We start from the raw sequence: 19,684 nt of genomic DNA, 5'->3' as shown, positions 1-19,684 counted from the left end.
AGCCCATCACCACCATGAGTATTAATGCAGGAATGGATAACTTTCCAAGAGTTTGTTAACTCTGCTTCCACCCACTCAATGTTCTGTCCTCGGCATGGTTTTCTATTCTGCACGCTGAGGAGGCAGGGTTATGAGAGTGGCCCCACAGAATGGAGATAACTAAATTGTCTTTGAATGCATTCCAAGATTGGCTACTAGGTTTGGGGAATTATCAGCACCTCTTTTCTAGTTAGGGAGCACTTTGCCGGCTAATAAAACAGAGCTTGGCACAGCGCAGCATACCTTTTCAGCCATATCAGAGTTTTGGTCTACTTAGTGTATATTAATAAATATGCAATTATTACAGGGCTTTGTTCAGCAATTAGGGAGTCAGAATCAAACAAGGAGTATTGATAGGAGCTCTGTCTGTAGGAAACTCTCAGAGTCTCAGTCTCCTCCTCATATATATCCTAACATCAGCAGCATTATCACAATGTTCATACCCAACACAATGTTCATATGAAAATCAAATGAGTGAATACATTTGATACTTCTAAAATACCAGTGAATATTAGTTATTATTATGATTTATTTATTGCATAAACAAATGAAGTAGACAGAGTCCTTCCTAAATACCCTGCTGATGAAAAGTTATTCCAAATCTGAAACGTCCCTTTCTAGTTTCTATATCTTTTTAAAAAATCAATAGAAAGGACAAAAATAATTATTTTATAACTTCCCAGTAATGTACAACCTGTGCTTATATTCTTCTCAGTCACATACAACCTGTGATTTTCCTTTAACAATAGAATCCCACAGATCACCCAAGTTTCTCTACAGCCTCAGAGTAATGGAGTATAGATTCATTGCTCAAGATGTACAATAGAAATTTGCATAGATGTACAACAAAATAAAAACAAAAATCCCAGTAACTGAACTAAAGACAATGGAGATAAAAATAAACTCACAGAGCTTTCTGATTTACGCTTCGATTAGCTTCCTGAGAACAAGAGTCAAGAAAAATAACAACACAACCAGCCATCTCTTAAAAATGTTTTTTCTTTTTTCCAGGTAAGAAACACCTCAGTTACAGGCTGAGGGAGAAGCTGTATACAGATCCCCACACCACTAGCTGGGCTGCATGCAGGAGAAAGATGCTATTTAAACAGCTCAAATTATGCTTTACACAGGCTGCAGGGACAGGCGAAGTCCCATCTAGCCTCCTGTTTAAGACAAATTAAACTAGAAAAATTTGTGCATTTTTCCTCAAAAAGAGAGATGCTTTCATATCTTTTAAAAAAAATCACCCTGAAATAAAAGGATTACACTCTGTCATGCTTGTAAACAATTCATGTGAAAATTAAAAGTCTAAAAATGTTGAAGAAACTGTGCTAAATGATTGATGTTCTGAACAACATGAAAAAAATGAACTCAACCAGTAAGTAATTAGATGAGAATTAGAACAAAAAAGTGTTTTTTCTTTCTTTCTTTCTTTCTTTCTTTCTTTCTTTCTTTCTTTCTTTCTTTCTTTCTTTCTTTCTTTTTTTAAAGATGGGGCATACATTCTAAGACATTTCCTTCAGTTTGTTCAATAGAATTTCAAGAGCGAAATAAACAGCGGGTGTCCACAAACTCTTTACCAGTGACTTGGCTAACAAGAGAGAAAAGATAGATGGATCAATAGACAGTTGGAAAGAAAGGAGAGAAAGAGAACCTGGAGGGAGGCAAAGTATCATATTTAGTGGGTTGACTCAGGACACAGCATATGGAAACTATTAAAGGAATTCTTAACTAGGGAAAATAATTTTCATTCTTTGATGTTAGAGTTTCATATGGAACATTTGCATGCACTATTAAATAATTAACGATTTTGCTGGATTTGTTTGTTTTGTTTTTACTTATTGAAAAATATATCAGGTTACTAGATATAGCCAGTAAAAAAAAAAAAAAAAAAAGATTCATAGCATGGGTAAGATATGAAATGGGAGAATATGTTACTGGGTGTTGACAGCTGTTTTAAATGAACGGGTAGAGACAGCAAAAGAGATACTAAGACACGATTTAAACATAGAGACTGATGTGGTGGCAAATGGTGAAGCAACAGTACAGTGGACTATCCAGAGGTTCTTCTCTTTACTTTTCAAAATTAGGTTTATCTTGGGGGCAGTTATTCCTGTGAGCCACTGACTCATTTTTAAGGTGCTACATTGCCCATCTCACAAATAATCAAGTTGTTGTAACATCACCTATATTATTTACAGGTTTTTTAAAAGTTGCTCCTATTATGCAAATCAAGCAGCAGATGATATATGTTGGATTTCAATTTAAAGGAATACATTCTTCCCCCTCTTGAAATCTGTAATGCTATTATGGATCTGGTATTCATTTATCAAGCACCAATATTTTCTTTTGCTTCACAAAGTTCTTCAAATCTATGCACCTTTCTCATTTGGATATTGTTAATTTTTCCTTACAGCATATATAAAAGAAATACCAGCTGAGAATAAAAAGATCTATTGATAGTAGTAATAAAATTCATAATACCAACAATGATAATTTTAATAGTTCCCAATATTTACTAGGCATTTTCTTTGTGCCATGCACTCCTCTGAAGGCTTTACATGCATTAATGCATTAAATCCTAATGATTCTAAGAGATAGGTACTATTATTAATCTTATTGCACAGATGAAGAAACTGGGGAAAAGTAATTTCTCCAAACAAGCTCTTCAGAAGCAAGAGCGTAGGATGTTTTATTAGGAAAGAAGTTCTTGAGAAGCACATGTGCACTTGTAAGAATGTATCCATTAAAGAGATGAAGTAAATAAATACATTAGGTTTTGAAACTTTAAATATATACCCCCAAATTAGAAAAAAATAAAATTAACCCACATTTTACTAAGCTTCTTTTATCAGATTAACAGGCAGTAATGTTAAAAGAATGTATATAGCATGATATAGTTTATTCTTGTTATTTCTAACTCTCTCATAGACAAAACCACTTAAATTTGGCTTGGTAGCAGAGACAAACACCAGCCAATAATTGTATTTGGGGTAAATCCTCTGGCTTAAGTATTTGTTTGTCTGTTTTCCCTTGAAAGAGCTAATCTCTTAAAGTCCAAAGTTTAATATTTATCTGACTATGCATATTACCTATTGATCTCTGGATTTAGAATCAAATTTCAGAATTTTAAGAATGGCAGGAAGTGTCTTACACATCCTCATTTTATGAGGAAACAGAACAAAAGACACGAAGTCAGGGAGAATGGGCCTCCAAAGTGTTTGTGTGTCCATGACCTCTGGGAAATTCGTGCACAGCTTATGTAGGTGCCGTTTGTTTTCAAATAGGGTTTAAAATGTTCATCAGAGTTTCAAAAGGGCCCAGCTTCCCCAAAGGATCTATGTTAATTTGTACTAAGTGACATGTTGAAGGTTCCATAGCTGCTTAAACTGGGGTTCAGTTTTCACCCTCTGTCTTCTTATTCAATCATCTTCCAAATTTACCTTAAAAAGTAGTATTAAAAAACCCACCTGGAAGTTATTTATATGTCATTCATTCTTTGGAAAAATCCACTTTGACAGGCGTCTAAGAACACAACTGAAGACCTCTAGCTCTAAGATTTCTATCTTAAGTGTTTCAAAATGTATACTGTAAAATTGTTAGACAGTCTCCCCACCCAAATAGGCACCATTTTTGAATTAGGTGTGGCATGTACAGGCATAACCATTATGACTTCAGAAATGGCCATAGGTCTGAGCGGCCTATTGAAGAGAACATCAGCTTGATACTGACTGACTCCTATATTAGAATTTTGTCTCTGATACTTACTAGCTATTAATGATAAATGATTACTTGACTTTTTAAAATGGAAAAGTTCCTTCATCTGCAAAATTGATAACAACTAGTTTTCGAGACTGTTCTGAACACTGTAGATGAAATCTATACATGTGTTTATATATACTGTATATAAATATCTATGACTGATACCTTCTGCATAGTAGGTACCCAGATAATCATATCTATTATGACTTCTTGCCTTTGTTGTTGAATTAAAAAGTAGTGTTTTAAATTTTGCTTTGTATTTAGACCAGCCCAAATTTCTTTTTTTTTAAAATTCCATGTCGATATGGTTTTTAAAATGAAATGTTAATTAGAATCCTACAAATGGAAACATAGTAGTGGCCACTGTGAAGACTATTTTAGGGAAAACAAAACAAAACAAAGCTTGTTTTATCCAGGACTATAGTAATTTCATTGAAAGTTTGCTAGTTACAAAGCATTATAATAAGCAATGTGCCACTAATTGATATTACTGAGTTTCTAAGAAGCTGAAGCTTCTTAAGAATATATTTGAGGTATGCAGATCACCTGTGGAATCAGGTAGAGATAGACGTACTTAACCTGCAATTTTAGCCATCTGATGCATTTGGGTCTCTGATGATTCCCCACGTGGTGTCACTGCCTCATATTAGTTAAGGCATAAAATAGGAAATGAAATACTAACATGCAATGTTTGTGTTATCCGCAGGTTCATGCCGAATGATAAAATGGATTTTTAGGCAAAAAAATAAGGCTAGGCATTTGGATCCATGGTAAGTTACTTAGTCACAGTCACAACCTGTATTAGTAGGAAAGCTATGTGAGTAATATGGGCTGTGGAAGCCTGGGTAAAGAAATCAAAAGAGTTCAATTCTAATTTAAGAGTATTATACAGTGTGACTCAGGGCTAATTCTCTCTTTGAGCTTCAGTTTTCTCATCTCTATATTTATTAGAATAACTGTTGTTTCATCAGACTGTTTTATGTATAGTAAATAAAATAATCGATATGAAAATCACATACAGCTAACTTTGGAAAGTCAGAATTGAAAGTGGTTACAGCTAAGGAAATTGATACTCAGAGAAGTTAAGGTTATAGAACTAGTTAGTCACAGAGCTGTGACTCAAGCACAGATTTCCTTCATCTTTTGGTTTGTCTATTTCTCTCACACCACTTTAATAAAAGTATACTTCTGGACAACCTTTGAATTCTATAAGATTAGGCATATTATATATTATCTTTATGCATATATACACATTAGTTTCCATTTAGTCATAATTTGACAATACTTATCTTAAATCATTAAAATAAATCCTATCACCTCTCTTCTTCAAGAATTACTATTTTCTCTAAAAACTGTTTAAACCTGGAGGGGACTCCAATGGTAACTGGATTGGTCAATAATTCAATTGTGTTTCCAAACTGCTTACCCTATAATTCAACAATTTTAAGCATTTTGTAATTCGGACTCTCTGTATTTATTCTGCATTTTCCCCAGAATAAATAACATGACTATAATTTGGAAACATGTCATGAAGTGTCACTATTTTCAAGGAATTCAGTAAGCACATTGATGTCCATATAGAATTCTGTATTCCTTTAAATTTTTTTTTCTCTACCATCTCTCAGTGAAAGTGGTGTAAAATGTTTGCTCTATTAAATAAAGATACAGACAATATAAATCATTTTGGCAACTTCCAGTGTTTTCCTTAATGTCTATCAGATAACGCTGCACAGTAATATGATGAGAGTGGACAGCAGTACAGACAGAACAAGAAGAACATGCAAACTAAAACCCTCAACCAAAGTCTTTTAAGTTATTGCCACAGGAACTCAAAACAAGCACATTAAGTTTTATAAATTGTGCATGAAGTCACTTAATATGTTACTACACTTGAAAATTCTGGCTCTGTGTTATCCAAGCACCCTTTATTGGAGAAGCCTCAGTTAGTGGTTTTGTGGTTCCAGTTACTAGCATTTTCTCTTTGTGCTTAAGACATAGGATGATTGTTTGCCCCCTTAAATATCTGCTAGTTAGGGCTTAGTCTAATATAAAATGCTGTTCATGGTTGTACTCTAGATTAAAGCTCTCTGTACAGCCCATAAACTTCAATTAAATGCATACACCTTTTGCATACACTTAAAATTTAAAGTTTTGGTTTCTAGGTCAGCTCTACATTTAGGGTATATTTGTGGGCACAGAGCTATAAAAAGGCAGGCTTTAGTCTGATTGGAGTGTTTTGGATTTCATACTATAAAAATAGCATAGGAATGAAATAAACGTAATTTCCAACTATCAGAATAAAGGTACAAGGAGGAATATTCCTTGTTTTTGGACGTAGTTTACTGTTAAGGTGGTAGAAAATAACAGGTTAAAGAAAACAATGACAAAGTTGGCAAAAGTACAGAGAGGGGGTAGTATTGAATGACCTAATTCTGGGTGAACAAAAAGCTACAACCCAACAAAGGTAGACTGACAAGTTCTGTGGCCAAGATCATGCCAAATGCGTTCTCAATTTACATTCATTTACTGTACTTCTATAATTTATCTCGCTTCAATAATGAAAGAAAAGTAAGATTTCTCTGTGATTTGGTTCAGTTTCTCATTTACTACTGAGATCAGTTAAGAGACTTGAGACAAGAAATTGCTACTATTTTATTTTTGCATTTTAAAATGGGCACGATAGAGATAAAATGTAAACCCTATTTGCTAATCACCTGCATATGCCAATTACAATTTCTAAACAGGACTGGAAAGAAACAATTACCTATTTGACACTATCCTACTTGAACTAGCATTGGTGAAACTACAATAAACTCGATCAATTTTTTTCAACATGGAAAGTTTAACTCTTGAACCCATAGTCTCTTTAATCGCCTCAAAAAGGGATTATAACATTTTCCAACATCAAAAGTGAAATTGATTGTGAAAATTGTACAAAATATATCTATGCCACATAACACCATTTTGACGAAAGGGGCTACAGGTAAGGGCTTCCTCAAATGTTGAAAGATAGTTCTTGTTCCCCAGAAATGGAAAATAAATGTAATGGTTGCCTTTGGTGCTTACTGGGAAAACTTTTAAACAAAGTCTCCCTTTCAAATTAACTTTGGGCACTAAGAAAGCAGGTAGGACATGACCAGAGTTATGAGATAAAATGGTGGTCATCAAAGATTTCAGAAGCAGAAAAAAGGGAAAGATACTGCAACAACTATAGTTGAAAATGTTTGAATTGCAAGGTTTTCAAAAAGACTGGGTCTGAAGCTCATATTATTTAATATTTTATAGAACATCTGGAAGACGGTAAGCAGTAAACTTTTGAGTATGAAAAGGCTACACCGCTCTTCTGGGTGCCAGTAAGGATGTAGTTGATACGTGACAGTTGGAGGACCAAGTTAGGTGCAATGACAGAGGGGCAGATTTTAAGTGACATTGTAAACTATTTTCTAAGGACAGAAATCCAAGGTGCTACCATGGCCAAAAAGACTAACAAAAGGTTGAGTGTTGAACATGAACACCTGATTGTTTATAATGCACCATGTGAGAGAGATTCAGTATTGGAAAGGGACGAATGGAAAATACTGTCTTCCTGAATCCTTAAGAGAAACTAGGTATTTTTGAGAAGTAATCCTCATCTTTTCAAAGCATTCATTCCCTCTGGAATGTACTCCTTACTACAACTGTGAGAGTGATTACCAAACAGTCCACACATTATATGTAACAGACATTTCCAATGTGCTTAATTTGTATTAATCACTACATCACCAACTCCTAACCTTTAGGTTGCCCATAGTGGCTATCCAGATTTAGTCACTAACAAACAAGCCCCTCACCCATTTTTAAATAACAGTTCAGGGGCATCTTCTAACAATCACCTTTTTGTTTATAATCATCAGCATCTATCAGTAAATGGGCAACCACAACTTGGTTCACTTATATAAACCATCAACTATACTATCAAGCCTTTCATCTAAGACAGTTGCAAGAAGGTGATGAGGGACGCTTTACTGTTATATGATGGTGGGGATATTGTGTGCCATGTATGGTATATTTGTATGAGAAAGGAAAAGTGAGAACAAGCAATGCCTAAAACTTAAGTAACTACATACATTGATGGCTGAACACCTAGATAAAACCATGTTTTCATGCACATACTTAAACCCGTGAAAATAAAGGTATAAATAACACTGGTATTTCCTTACCTTCTATTGCTGACAGGAGAACCCGGGAATGGTCATATGCAATTACATTTGCATATCTATTCTTTGGTTTGTTTACTTCCAAGTTTGAATGTTCCCATGTGAACTGCTGGCCAGGGTCAATTGACTTTAAAAGAAAAACAGCACACACATACATCAATACTGAATAACATCAGATTATAGGCATTTATCACAAGTAACAAACATGATTAAAAAAAAAAAAAGAATTCTGAAGCCACACTTCGTCAAGGTGATCCTAGCTGTGAAGCTGAATAAAACCAGAATAACATGAAATGATTCATCATAGTAAAAAACAGTGATAGTCACCAACATGGATTCAAATGAAAACAAAATCTATATAGATGTTCTGTTAATATTAGAAAGGCAGGTTTATTTATTTTTACTTTTCATTTCTGTCTCTGCTGCTATAGTTTACAAGCTACCTTGGTTCAATATTCCTTCCAGTTCTACGAACATTATTTTATCTTGATTACTCTCCCCTATTCTTTCCTGTCTGGACCTAATGTCACTCCTTAAATCGACTGGTTTTTCTCTGGCTTCATTGGACGCAGGTTTTACTACTCTTTCTTCATCTATTGATGGCAACTTAAAATTTTGTCTGTTTCTCCATAACACACTATGACCAGTATCACAAGGTAATTTATATAATTCAAACAGTAAAGAATAACAGTAAAGAAGGGAGATCAGTTAAATGTAATAATCATCTTAGTCAGAATATTAATTTATAACCCAATGCAAATAAGATCCAATTGCTTTTCTAGTTATTATGTTTTCCGTTTATATTATATGTTATCATGTTTACAAAGGTTGCGTCATTTTATTATTTTAAACTTATTTTCTCTGATTTTTAATGCCTTTCTTTGACGCTTTAGTTCAAAGTTATTCAATAATCTAAAGCAAATATTTTACAGATATAAAATAATATATAATTTTTTTTTTATAATTAAAGTAAAACCATTGTTTTGAAACTGAACCCAGCCTTTGAATATAAAACTCTCGGGGGCTTTTTAATTTCCTGCAATGTTATAGAAATCAAAGTATTTTTTATTTTATCATAGGATACTGATTTTTTTAAACACTGATAATTTCATGGTATATGGAAATACAAGTTCAGTAATTACATAAAATTATTTTAAATGATCAAAATCAAACTTTTAGAAATAATAAATGATAAATTAGGTGTACATACAGGTGATTTTTTTAAAAAAAGGACTATGTTAACATAATTTTTAGCAATAATTTTGGATGCTGGGTGTTTTCCATTCTTTTATGTGTATTTGTAGAACTTGAAAGTAAAACACATCCAATGGCTATTACAATATTAAAGATGCATACATTTTGTGTTAAAGGGATAGAGTTCAGCATAATAATAAAACTAACCAGTATAAAAAGTCAAGCCTTTTCACAGTCATGAATAGCCTTCAACAGCACTGAAACTCTCAGCAGTATAGATTGCAGCCTTTAATTTATTAAGGATTACAAACCCCTTTTCCTTTCTTAGCCTAGGCTAATCTATATATAACTAGTCAATCATTAAAGAGCATTCAGCAAAATAATTATCCATGCCTTCAAGTCTAAAGAAGAGTATAATTAGGGGTCTTTCTAGTCAGTTCTTCTTAGGAAGCTCATCATCTCCTCTGCAGAATGTACTCCTCTCGAAGTATCCCATGAGCTAAAGGGAGCTGAAACATTCAAATGCCTGGTGGAAGCTTTCAAGTCAACCTTGAACTGTCACAAAAACAGTTCCATTCAGTGACCAAGACCAGCCTTAAAAATTTCTCAAGTCAGTGATGAATCTACTGTCCCACTGCCACTACCTAAATCAGTCGCTTAGCATCTGGTGTCTAATTGGAATTCCTCTTCTAAACTCTCACTCCAATACATTCTTTTTTTTTTTTTTAATGAAAGTTAATTGGGGTGACAGTTGTTAGCAAAGTTACGTGGATTTCAGGTGTACAATTCTGTAATACATCATCTATATATCACATTCTATGTTCAATACCCAGAGTCAGTTCTCTTTCCATCACCATATATTTGATCCCCTTTACCCTCATCTACCACGCCCCTCCCCGCTTATCCTTTTCATACCAAAGTAGTCTTTACTAACCCTTACAGGTTGGGTCCCTGTTGAAGACCTTCCACTAGCTCTGGGTGACCTACAGCTTAAATTCTGAAGTCCATACCCACAGTCTTACATATATATTTTTAGTTATCTTTGCATCTACAAAGATGGTTCAATAAATGGTTCAACAAATTTCTTTTTTTAATGAATTGAATTGATGAATAAATTTTGTTGGAAAAATGTCATAAAAAATCATGGAGTAATTCCTCCATATAACATGGAAGCTAGACAACAGATTATGGAAACTGTAATGTACAACTTACTAAAACTTTAATACTTGCCATCATATGGCTTAATAATTAAGTATGTGACCCTGAAATTACAACTACCACTGATATTCCACTTTGCACTGATGAACATTACTTAGTACATAAGCTTCTTACACATCATTCTCTAAAATAGCCTAAGAAACTCCTAATCTTACTGAGGCACAGTCCTTTGGTGGAAGATTTACTCCCTCTGATGGCCTTGTTACTCACAGATGTGTAAAATGACATAAACTTAATTAGACTAATGGAATTGCATCTATCAACTCAAAGACACTGTTCACTCATACACATTTCCACTCATGACACATATTCTCAGCCATCTCCATGATTTGAAACCTATATCGAAGAGTTTGTGAAAGTTGACGTAAGTGGAACCATTTTAGAATAGAACCAGAACAGGCGTTCCAGAGGGACTGCCTTGTATGTCCTGTTTTCCAAACCTTTGGACTAGACCAAACCACAATTGTTTTACAAACCAGTTTGTAAAGTCATCAGGAAAGTGGACATCTCAATTACAGGGACTAATGACGATGGACTCTCCATCTGAGGACAGAATCAGTAACCAATCATGTATATTCAAGAATAACTCAGCTTGTTAGCACCTATAGGAATTCTTTCTTCTTTTTATGTAATTATTCCTTTCCTTTTTTCATGAAAACACCTTGCCTTCACCCTAAAATTGGGACACTGTCTGAGTTTTTGCCTGTATCTATGTTCCTGAATTGCGATTCTTTGATCCCTAATAAATGCTTGTTGCCTCTCATTTTGGCTTTTTCAGTTTAGGTTAACAAGTTTAAAATCTGGCAATGGAAACATGAGTTGAACGTCACATATGTTTATGCTTAAAATATGACGCAAGAGAAGAAGACCTATAAGTAACAGGTTAATTATAATAATAGCTGCCAGGTCATTATGCTTCACATGAAGTAAACTGTCTAATTTTCACAATGTTATGAGGTAGCGATTGTTGTTTTCTCTATTTTATAGACAAGGAAATTGAAGTAAAAGAAAGATTAATTCAATAAATCTCCCTGAAGTCCTTCTCTGAGGCAGGCACTGTGCTATTTTGTGGTTAAGTAATTTGCTCACACCTCTAGAATCATACATTTGCCCTTAAACCCAGGTTTGTATGACTTCAAAGCCCAGCTAATGATTAATAGCTGGAAATGACTAAGCCATGATATTATTTAACTATCCAAAAGACCACTGCAAAATGAAGAAGCCCAACATATGAAATACACCTAAACATAACTATCCTTTATCTCACCAGTCCAAATGATATTTCTTCCCAACTGATCATCCTGTGTCATTCCGGGGCAATTATATAAGAAATCAAGTTTTAAAAATGAGGATGGCTTCACATGGATGAGAAAACAGATGGGAAGCAGCTCACATTTATACTCGTTTTACATGGATCAAACAAACATTGATTAAATAATGCTGACTTGTCTTTGCACAACACATACTCATCCATCTGTATCTATCTATCTGACTGAACATTTAACAATACACAGCATAGGTCATTATTTTGGAGCTTGTCAGAATGCTGAGAGCCGTAAATCCAGTAAAGAAGAATAACTACTAGTAGGAAAGGCATAAGAAAATCTTTTATATTTAGAAAAATAATAAAAATGGTTGAGGAAAATCAAATTTCAATTATCCATGTTAATGAGGCAAAAATATCATGGATGAATAGTACCCTAATTCTTAAAACTCACTTTCTAGGCTTTTCTTAGTGCCGATGATGACACAGTTGCTCTGCGTCTTTATTTTCTGGCTTCTCTCGCTGAGATTCTCTTAAGGAAGAATGAAATAAGCAACATGGAGAAAGAGCCACAGAGGTCTTGAGTTATACAGTTGATTTCCACTTCAACATTGTATTTTTTGGCCAGCCCACCATAATGATGTATCTTCCAATTATAAAGTTAAGCTGAGGTCACCTCCAAAATTATTCAAAAGTTTGAAACAAGCATTCTTGCTCCTAATGGATGCAACTCCTCCCTGCTATTGGTATTTGGTTTTTCTGAGCTTGATTCTCTGATATCGCTACTCATCCTTCTGGCTCTGTTTATCCAAACAACTTTCAGTAGGCTATTCCCTCCTTCCCAGCACGTAATCCAAAATTCTACCCTCCTGAGCAGGCATCTTGGCCAGTTCTTCTTTAGTCTCCCCTGAGGGGAATTTTGTAAGTTGGAAATAGAGAAAGCTAGATTTATTCAACCAAAACTTGATTAGAAAACTTTCTTTTACAAAACTATATGAAATTTATACATTAGATTGTCACAGAATTCATAAACAAGAATGCTATTAATCATCAGGTTTTCCACCCAATCAACTAGGTACTGGGTGGACTTTATGTAGCATCTAAAACTTAACCAAGATGCCAAACCATTTTACATTGCTTCCTTATCTGTACAGCTGGCCACTTGGCACTTGACACACACACCCTCCCCTCTCACCATAGCTGTTGACTGAATCATCCTAATGTTAACAGTGTATCTTCAGCTTAATAGCAATAGCTTTCCTTTACAGAGGAAAAAAAATGTCCAAATAGAAAGAAAATCCCCCTGTGACTTGAAGAAAGGGAAAACTTCAAGTAGACACTTGCTAATATCAACTACTTTGTACTTATGTAGTCTTTATACTTGATAGTCTGAAAGTTCTAATTCTTTTTTTTTTAAATCAACTAGAACTTTGTCTTCAAATAAGTAAGTGGGGAAAAAAAAGCTACATATAACTGACGGATTTGTAATCTTGCATTGTATTCTTGATAAAAAGCCATTAATAAAATATAAATATTTACATCCAATAGTTGTAATAACTAACACTTATGTAACATTTGCTGTGTTTTCTTTGTGCTTCACATGTATTAACTTATTTTACCTTATGAAAGCCCTAGCAGTAGTTACCATTATTATCACAATTCTGTAGAGGAGGAAACTGAGGTGCAGGGAAGTTAAATACTCTCTTGGGGTCAAAAAGCTAGTAAGTGGAGAAGCCAGGTTTGAGGAGACCAGGCAGTGTGTACCCCAAGTCTGAGAGCCTAACTGCCCTGCTATACTTCCTCTCTGACCAAGTTGGACAAGATTCCTTGTTTGTCTCACACATGCCTTTCAATTGTTCTCTTAAAACACAACATAAGGAAGGCTGAGAACAAAAATCTTTATGAACTCAAAACAAGAGAATGTTCAAAAATTTGTACATCGGCTTATAGTCATTGAGTAAAATTACATCCTGATATGACTGTGACCTTTTTGATCATGCTGAAGTCATCATCCTAAAGCAAAGTCCCTTGAATATGGTTCTGCAAAATTTCAACTTCTCTATGCAGAAGAAAAAATATAATGCACATGTGCAAAACATCACACAATACCAGTTGCTTTGTATTCCACTTCCCCTTGCCCCACCAAGATAAAAACCTCAAAATATTCCCTTTAGAAATTCATCAAAGAGAAACCACACAAAAAAAGATACATCCTGTGTTTTTGTGTGTGTTTTAAAACAACTGACAGAAATTTAATTATACAGATAGAATAGACCATCTACTTGACTAGCCAAACTATGGGTCAGACTAACCATCCTTTTTACAGGAAATTGAACTGTCAATGACCTACTCTCCAGAGAAATACTATCTTTCCATATAATTCCCCATCAGTAGGCTCATTTTGTCGTTAAAGTGGTTTGCCCCCAGATATTCTCAAGTCTTTTCTGAGGTTTAGATGAACAATCTGCCATTGACTGTATATTTCTGCAATGAAGCCTTTATTCATTCTCTTTTGTTCATATTCTCTCTCCCAGTTTGGAAATGGTAAATTAATATGTATCCATTTGAAAAAGACCTACGTTTGCATAGTTGGGAAGGGCTATATTTTTGCATAATTATCAAAGGCCTGCAATTGGCATAATGAGTACTTTCTTCAAAGAGAAGAGCATGACTTCAGTTGAATTTGATGATGCTTTAAAAACTGGAATGTGAGGATGGGGTGGGTGGAAAGTATGGTGATGAGTGAAGTCTGGCAGTCAGAGCCCAGGGTGCTGGCTTTCTCTTTGCTCCTGGTTAGCTTTGGCAGGTCACGTAACTTGGGTCTGTTTGCTCTGTTTCTTTTTGACTATCAATGTCATCTGAGTGTCAAGTCTGTGCCTTTATTTTCTCTTATCTCCCTTTATCCAATCCGTCATCAAAAATTCCTAAGTCTTTCCTGATAAAAACATGTCTGATCTAGCCACCACTTGCATCTGAAGGATTGAAATAGTGACTTTCCAAGACTCTTAGTGGTAACTAATGAATGGATGTCACAGTCCTCTTATCTTTAATAATAGAAAGATGTACAATTTACAAGTGTATCACTCTCATCAAAGGCACCAAAAATTGTTTCAGATATTTTTGTGTACTGTTAAACTTTTTTTCTTCAGATAATGATAAAATTGCATCAACTTTACATGTTGTCTAATGCTATAATTTGAATTTCTGATTATAAACTATTATGTAATAAATACTTACAGAAAATTACCTGAAGTAACAATTGATTTACTTATGTTATTAGAATTGATAAGTAGACAAGTAAAAAGGAGAAACTATACTCATAGTAAAGCATTGTCATATGAAGTGAGTAAATATTTCTGGAAACCCTCTGACAAACACTATCTTCTAAATTATATCTTGACACTAAAGATGAATTAGCTTATTTCTCTGAGGATACCATTTACTCCTAGAAGTACATTTAACTTAATTCAATTTACCATGGATTAAAAATCACAAAAGACAATAACAACAACAAACAGTGGATTATTTTCAGCTCAGTAGGACAATGCTACCTGATCTCCAGAATGCAGAATAGCTATTTTACTGCTTTATATGTGTGACTGTGGAAAAGATTATTTTTGAGAGACTCTGTCAAATAAGAGCTCGAAAAAGAAGATAAAACTTTAAGATGTAAAAATTTAAAAGTCCAGATTTTTTATTGTCCTCTTAATATTCCCCAACATTTTCCTGGATGCTACTGACAGGGTTAGAAGTTGATGTTCTTAAAGACTAGAGTTTTGTGGAAAATCATTTTACAAATGTAATTCACAGACAAGGATTTCTGATGTTATTTGGAAAAGCAAAAGGAATTAAAATTTTTCCACACAGTTTAGGGCAAAAAAAAAAAAAAAGTTATAAAATTTTATGAAACTACTCTGACCAAAGAGATAAAGTTGACTAAATTGGTAGAAAGTAATTGCAATGTTTATAAAAAGAATCATGTATAGGTAACAAACAAAGGTATCTATTAAATGTAATTGGTGTGCAGCATTTAACTGAATAATACACAATAGCATCCTTTCTTTTCCATGAATAACAGGGCACTAGTTTTTGGCACTGAATTAACAAGATGAATGAATAAATTCCTCATCACTCTTTGGAAATGTTGACACTTCTGTACAGAACCAGAAGTATTACAAGAAATAATATACATAAAACACCTGAGGCAGCATTATCACTAAAAGAATGGTAGATTTTTTTACTTTCTCCTGCCTCTACTCATTGGCTTGTGTAAGAATTTCCTGATTTAAGACAAACTTAGCAGCCAAGGAACATCTGCTTTATCCGTGATGCTACTAAGTGTCTCTTCTTTGATATTGAACATAGAATTGAGGCAATTACCCAGTTAATTTAGGCAAAATATATAAAAATAAAGGTAAAATCTATTTCTGCTCTCCTATATGCTATGTAATATGTCCATCAGATTCCAAATTGGCAAAGATAACAACAACAACAAAAAGAACACAAGTAACCACGTACATTTCTCACTATTGCCATTTCATTTGATACTAGAGACCTGACTATTCAGAAATTGAGTGCAAAAGTAGAGTCAAAAGAAAAATCAATAAATGAATAGCTTGGTTTCATAATTGTTGTGTGGCCAATATTATAATAGCATTCTTTAAACAACACTATAAGGAGAATAGGGAAGTTAAAGTATCAGCTTTGTTTTTGAAAGTTTGATTACATTTGAGTTTTAAGTGATAAAGTTAATTTTTCTTTATCAAATGTAGAAACTTATAACCTAATTTGAAAGCATACTGTTTTACTTTGCAGCTTATAGACAGGTATATTTTAGGCTTTAAGTATTGCCTTGTCATTTAATAAAAATTTTTTGTTAAATCTTTGTTTCTTCTCCCATATTTATTTTCAAATATGAGAGGAAAAACATCAGAACATTCAAATTGAAATATGTATGAATACATTTCTGTTAATGTTCAGTCAAAGCCCTCCATATCTCTTTCCTGATTCAGAAAAATAAAAATCCTACATCTGAAATGAAATGAGAAAACATGACGCCTCCTTCAAGTCTGCGATAGAATACAGAAAATCCTAAATAATCACTTTAAAAACTCTCCCACCTCATCTCATCCGAAAATGTATTTGGTACAACTATCTAGTTGAAACACATGAGTTTCCATTTGTGCCTTTTTGGCACAGTATATATACCAAGAACCCCTTGCTGTTAATATCATCAATCCTTACAGGAAAGGGAGCAGTACACCACAGTGAATACAGGCTTCTAATTAAAGAAGACACACAGGCAGATTATTACTACTTATACCCATAGTGCTCAAGTATCTTAGAAAGTATTTACAATTTAAAGTGTCACGTATATTTTCTTCTTTCTTTCATATGACAAGCAAAGGAAGGCTAGAACAAACAAACACAATCTAGAATTTCAGAGTTTAATTTCTTTCTAAGCTAAAAGATTAATTTCAAAGATTAAATTGTTCTGTTTAAATTGTATAGTGCTTTTATAATGTAAAGTTAAAGATTATTCCTGGTAAAATATATTAGAAAAATGTTAGTACATTGATGATTTTATATATTAGCCCTTCGGATAAAATTGGAATTGCCCGAGAATATCACTATAGGGACTGTAATTTATCTGATGTTGTATATTAAGAGCTTAGGATATAGTTGATTTTAAAATGTATTTGTAGAATGAATGACTGAAACACATTACAGGCAGGATATGTGGCAATGATGACTTCTACCTCAGAATGTTAGAACTAGTTAAATAATTCTCCCCTCTGAAGATATGACTATAAAGTAAACATATATTGGAATAGACCAGAGATATATAAAATCATGTTAAATAAACACAATGGCTCCTAGGCACACACTTGGTTGTCACCTGATTCATGACAAGATAAATCCTTGACATTGGCACATGTGAAATTCAATCCCAGTGAACACCTGTGACAGACTTTCATACCATGATGTCCAACTTTTGTACATCCACTCACTATTCTGAAATACTGCTTAGTGGCTGTTTGCCAGGTGATGATTCTATATAAACCATATCACCAAATTAATTAACCACTTTAATGTAGTGGTGGTTTGGCCTTCATTTTCTGGTTCAACAATTGTGCTCAGAGGACTCAAGTCCACCACGTGGGGAGTTGTGGGAAGAGTGGAAGGGCCCTGATCACACAGAAAGATAAAAAGCCCAGAATCAAGTTCTGTTATAGGCTGGGTGTGAGTAAGGGCGGCCTTATATTCCAGTTTACATCTGCTGTCCCAGTTTAATTATTAATAGGGACATCTTTCACTCTCAAAGTGTCCCAGTTTGGACAATAAAAAAAGCTAAGACAAGGCTCTAACTTCCTCATATCCATTTCTGTATCTTCAGATCTTTGCAAGCTTCATGATACGGTGTCACAACCGTCACAGGCCGGTGAGTAAATATAGGAGGAAAGAGAGAGACAGGGAGGTGGCAGGTTCTGCTCAATACTGAGTTCACTTACACACTCTATCACGTGACCAGGTAGGTGGGAAAAAGTAAAGAAAGCAATATCTGCAGAACAGCACTTGACTCTATTTATCTACTCTGAGGATGTGAGAGTGGGATGTTAAAGCCAGAAAGAGAGAAGGTGGTCGGCCTCACCCAGTGATTCACCCTTGTTCACTTTTCTATGGAGTTGCACAGAAGAGAGAAAAAAACACAAGAACAGAGCATGTGATTCTTAACACACATTTACCCTGCTCTCTATTAAACCAGCAATTTAGCCTCTTCAGATCGTAACTTTATTCCTTCTTCTGGAGCAGGGTGGAGGACGGGAGGAACGTGGTGGTACATAAGCTGGTGATGTGCGTTCAATTGCGAATGACAAGAACAATGTTAAAGAACTGATTTTATACATTCATCATTCTACAGAAATGATTTTTAATATTTTGTGTCTAACATATTTTATAGTATTTAAAAGCTATTATTGAAAAATTAGGTATAATTATGCTATCATTTATTTTTTTAGTTGCTCTGGAAATGGGACCACAGACTTAGTCTACTGCCTATTACACAATTAAACCATCATACGTCTTCAAGCATAATATGTTCTAAAAGATTAGAACATATTAACACTTCTTTAAAAAGTCTACCTGCAATGATATGTCTAAAGGAAGGAGAAGACAAAGTAAGTCAAAGACAAATAGGAAATAGAGGCTCAGAGAGAACAATTACCATGATTATCTGGTCCTCTCAGAAAGACGGTGGCATCCAGTCATCACAGCTTGATGAAATGGCCCTGAAGATCATACAACTAGTGAAAGAGAGATCCTCAGAACACAATTATCTCGCAAGTTTATCCTGATCCTTTAAAACTAAGGATCAGGCTCTGGAGTAAAGTGACCTTATCAAGATACTTTCATGGTCTGGAGGCCTGGCTTGGAGTCACGTTGCCTTCTGCATCTGATTCACATTCACCCCACTATGCACCTTCATCAAACTAAGCTGGTCACTGATCCAGCATCTCCTAGGGTCAGACTTTGGACACACTGTCATGCATAAACTCTGCCTAAAAGCCTTACAAGTTTTCACCATGTCTTTCTCCTGGACAAATGTCTAGGACAGTCATTATAGAATCATTTATAACACTTGGAAAAATGTAGGAAACAGCCTTAATATATTATAATAGGAGACTGGTTAAATGACTTCTAGAATGAAAAAAAAATGAAGCTATTGAAACTACTACGTATCTACTGACATAAAGATGTCCACTTTCATTTTTAAGTAAAAGAAAAAGATTATAAAACAGTACTATTGTTAAAATATCTACACACACAGACACACCATGCATCTATATACATGTATAATACATATATAAACGCATTATAAATGTAAATATATATAAATATAAATAGATAGATGACGGCTAGATAATAGATTTTTCTTTCTCTAACCTCAACAAAAAATAGTATTAAGAAGTAATCAGGTTAAATTACTTATGATTTTCATGATAATGATGAT

The 19,684-nt window shown here is 34.2% G+C and overlaps 1 protein-coding gene across 45 annotated transcripts in view; it reads right to left on the bottom strand.

Annotated features, from left to right (window-relative positions):
• The window catches only part of PTPRD (protein tyrosine phosphatase receptor type D), a 2,063,955-nt gene that overhangs the window by 66,321 nt on the left and 1,977,950 nt on the right, over window positions 1-19,684 (bottom strand). For all 45 annotated transcript variants that reach the window (XM_074330405.1, XM_074330404.1, XM_074330420.1 and 42 more), the window contains one exon: window positions 8,001-8,124. In XM_074330405.1, the coding sequence (XP_074186506.1) occupies window positions 8,001-8,124 (124 nt within the window). The remainder of the gene's footprint in view (window positions 1-8,000; window positions 8,125-19,684) is intronic.

Source organism: Rhinolophus sinicus, linkage group LG04 (assembly GCF_036562045.2).
Source record: "Rhinolophus sinicus isolate RSC01 linkage group LG04, ASM3656204v1, whole genome shotgun sequence".
Classification (NCBI taxonomy): domain Eukaryota; kingdom Metazoa; phylum Chordata; class Mammalia; order Chiroptera; family Rhinolophidae; genus Rhinolophus; species Rhinolophus sinicus.
The sequence above is the reverse complement of the archived record's forward strand: the minus strand, read 5'-3'. Positions and strand labels throughout refer to the sequence as shown.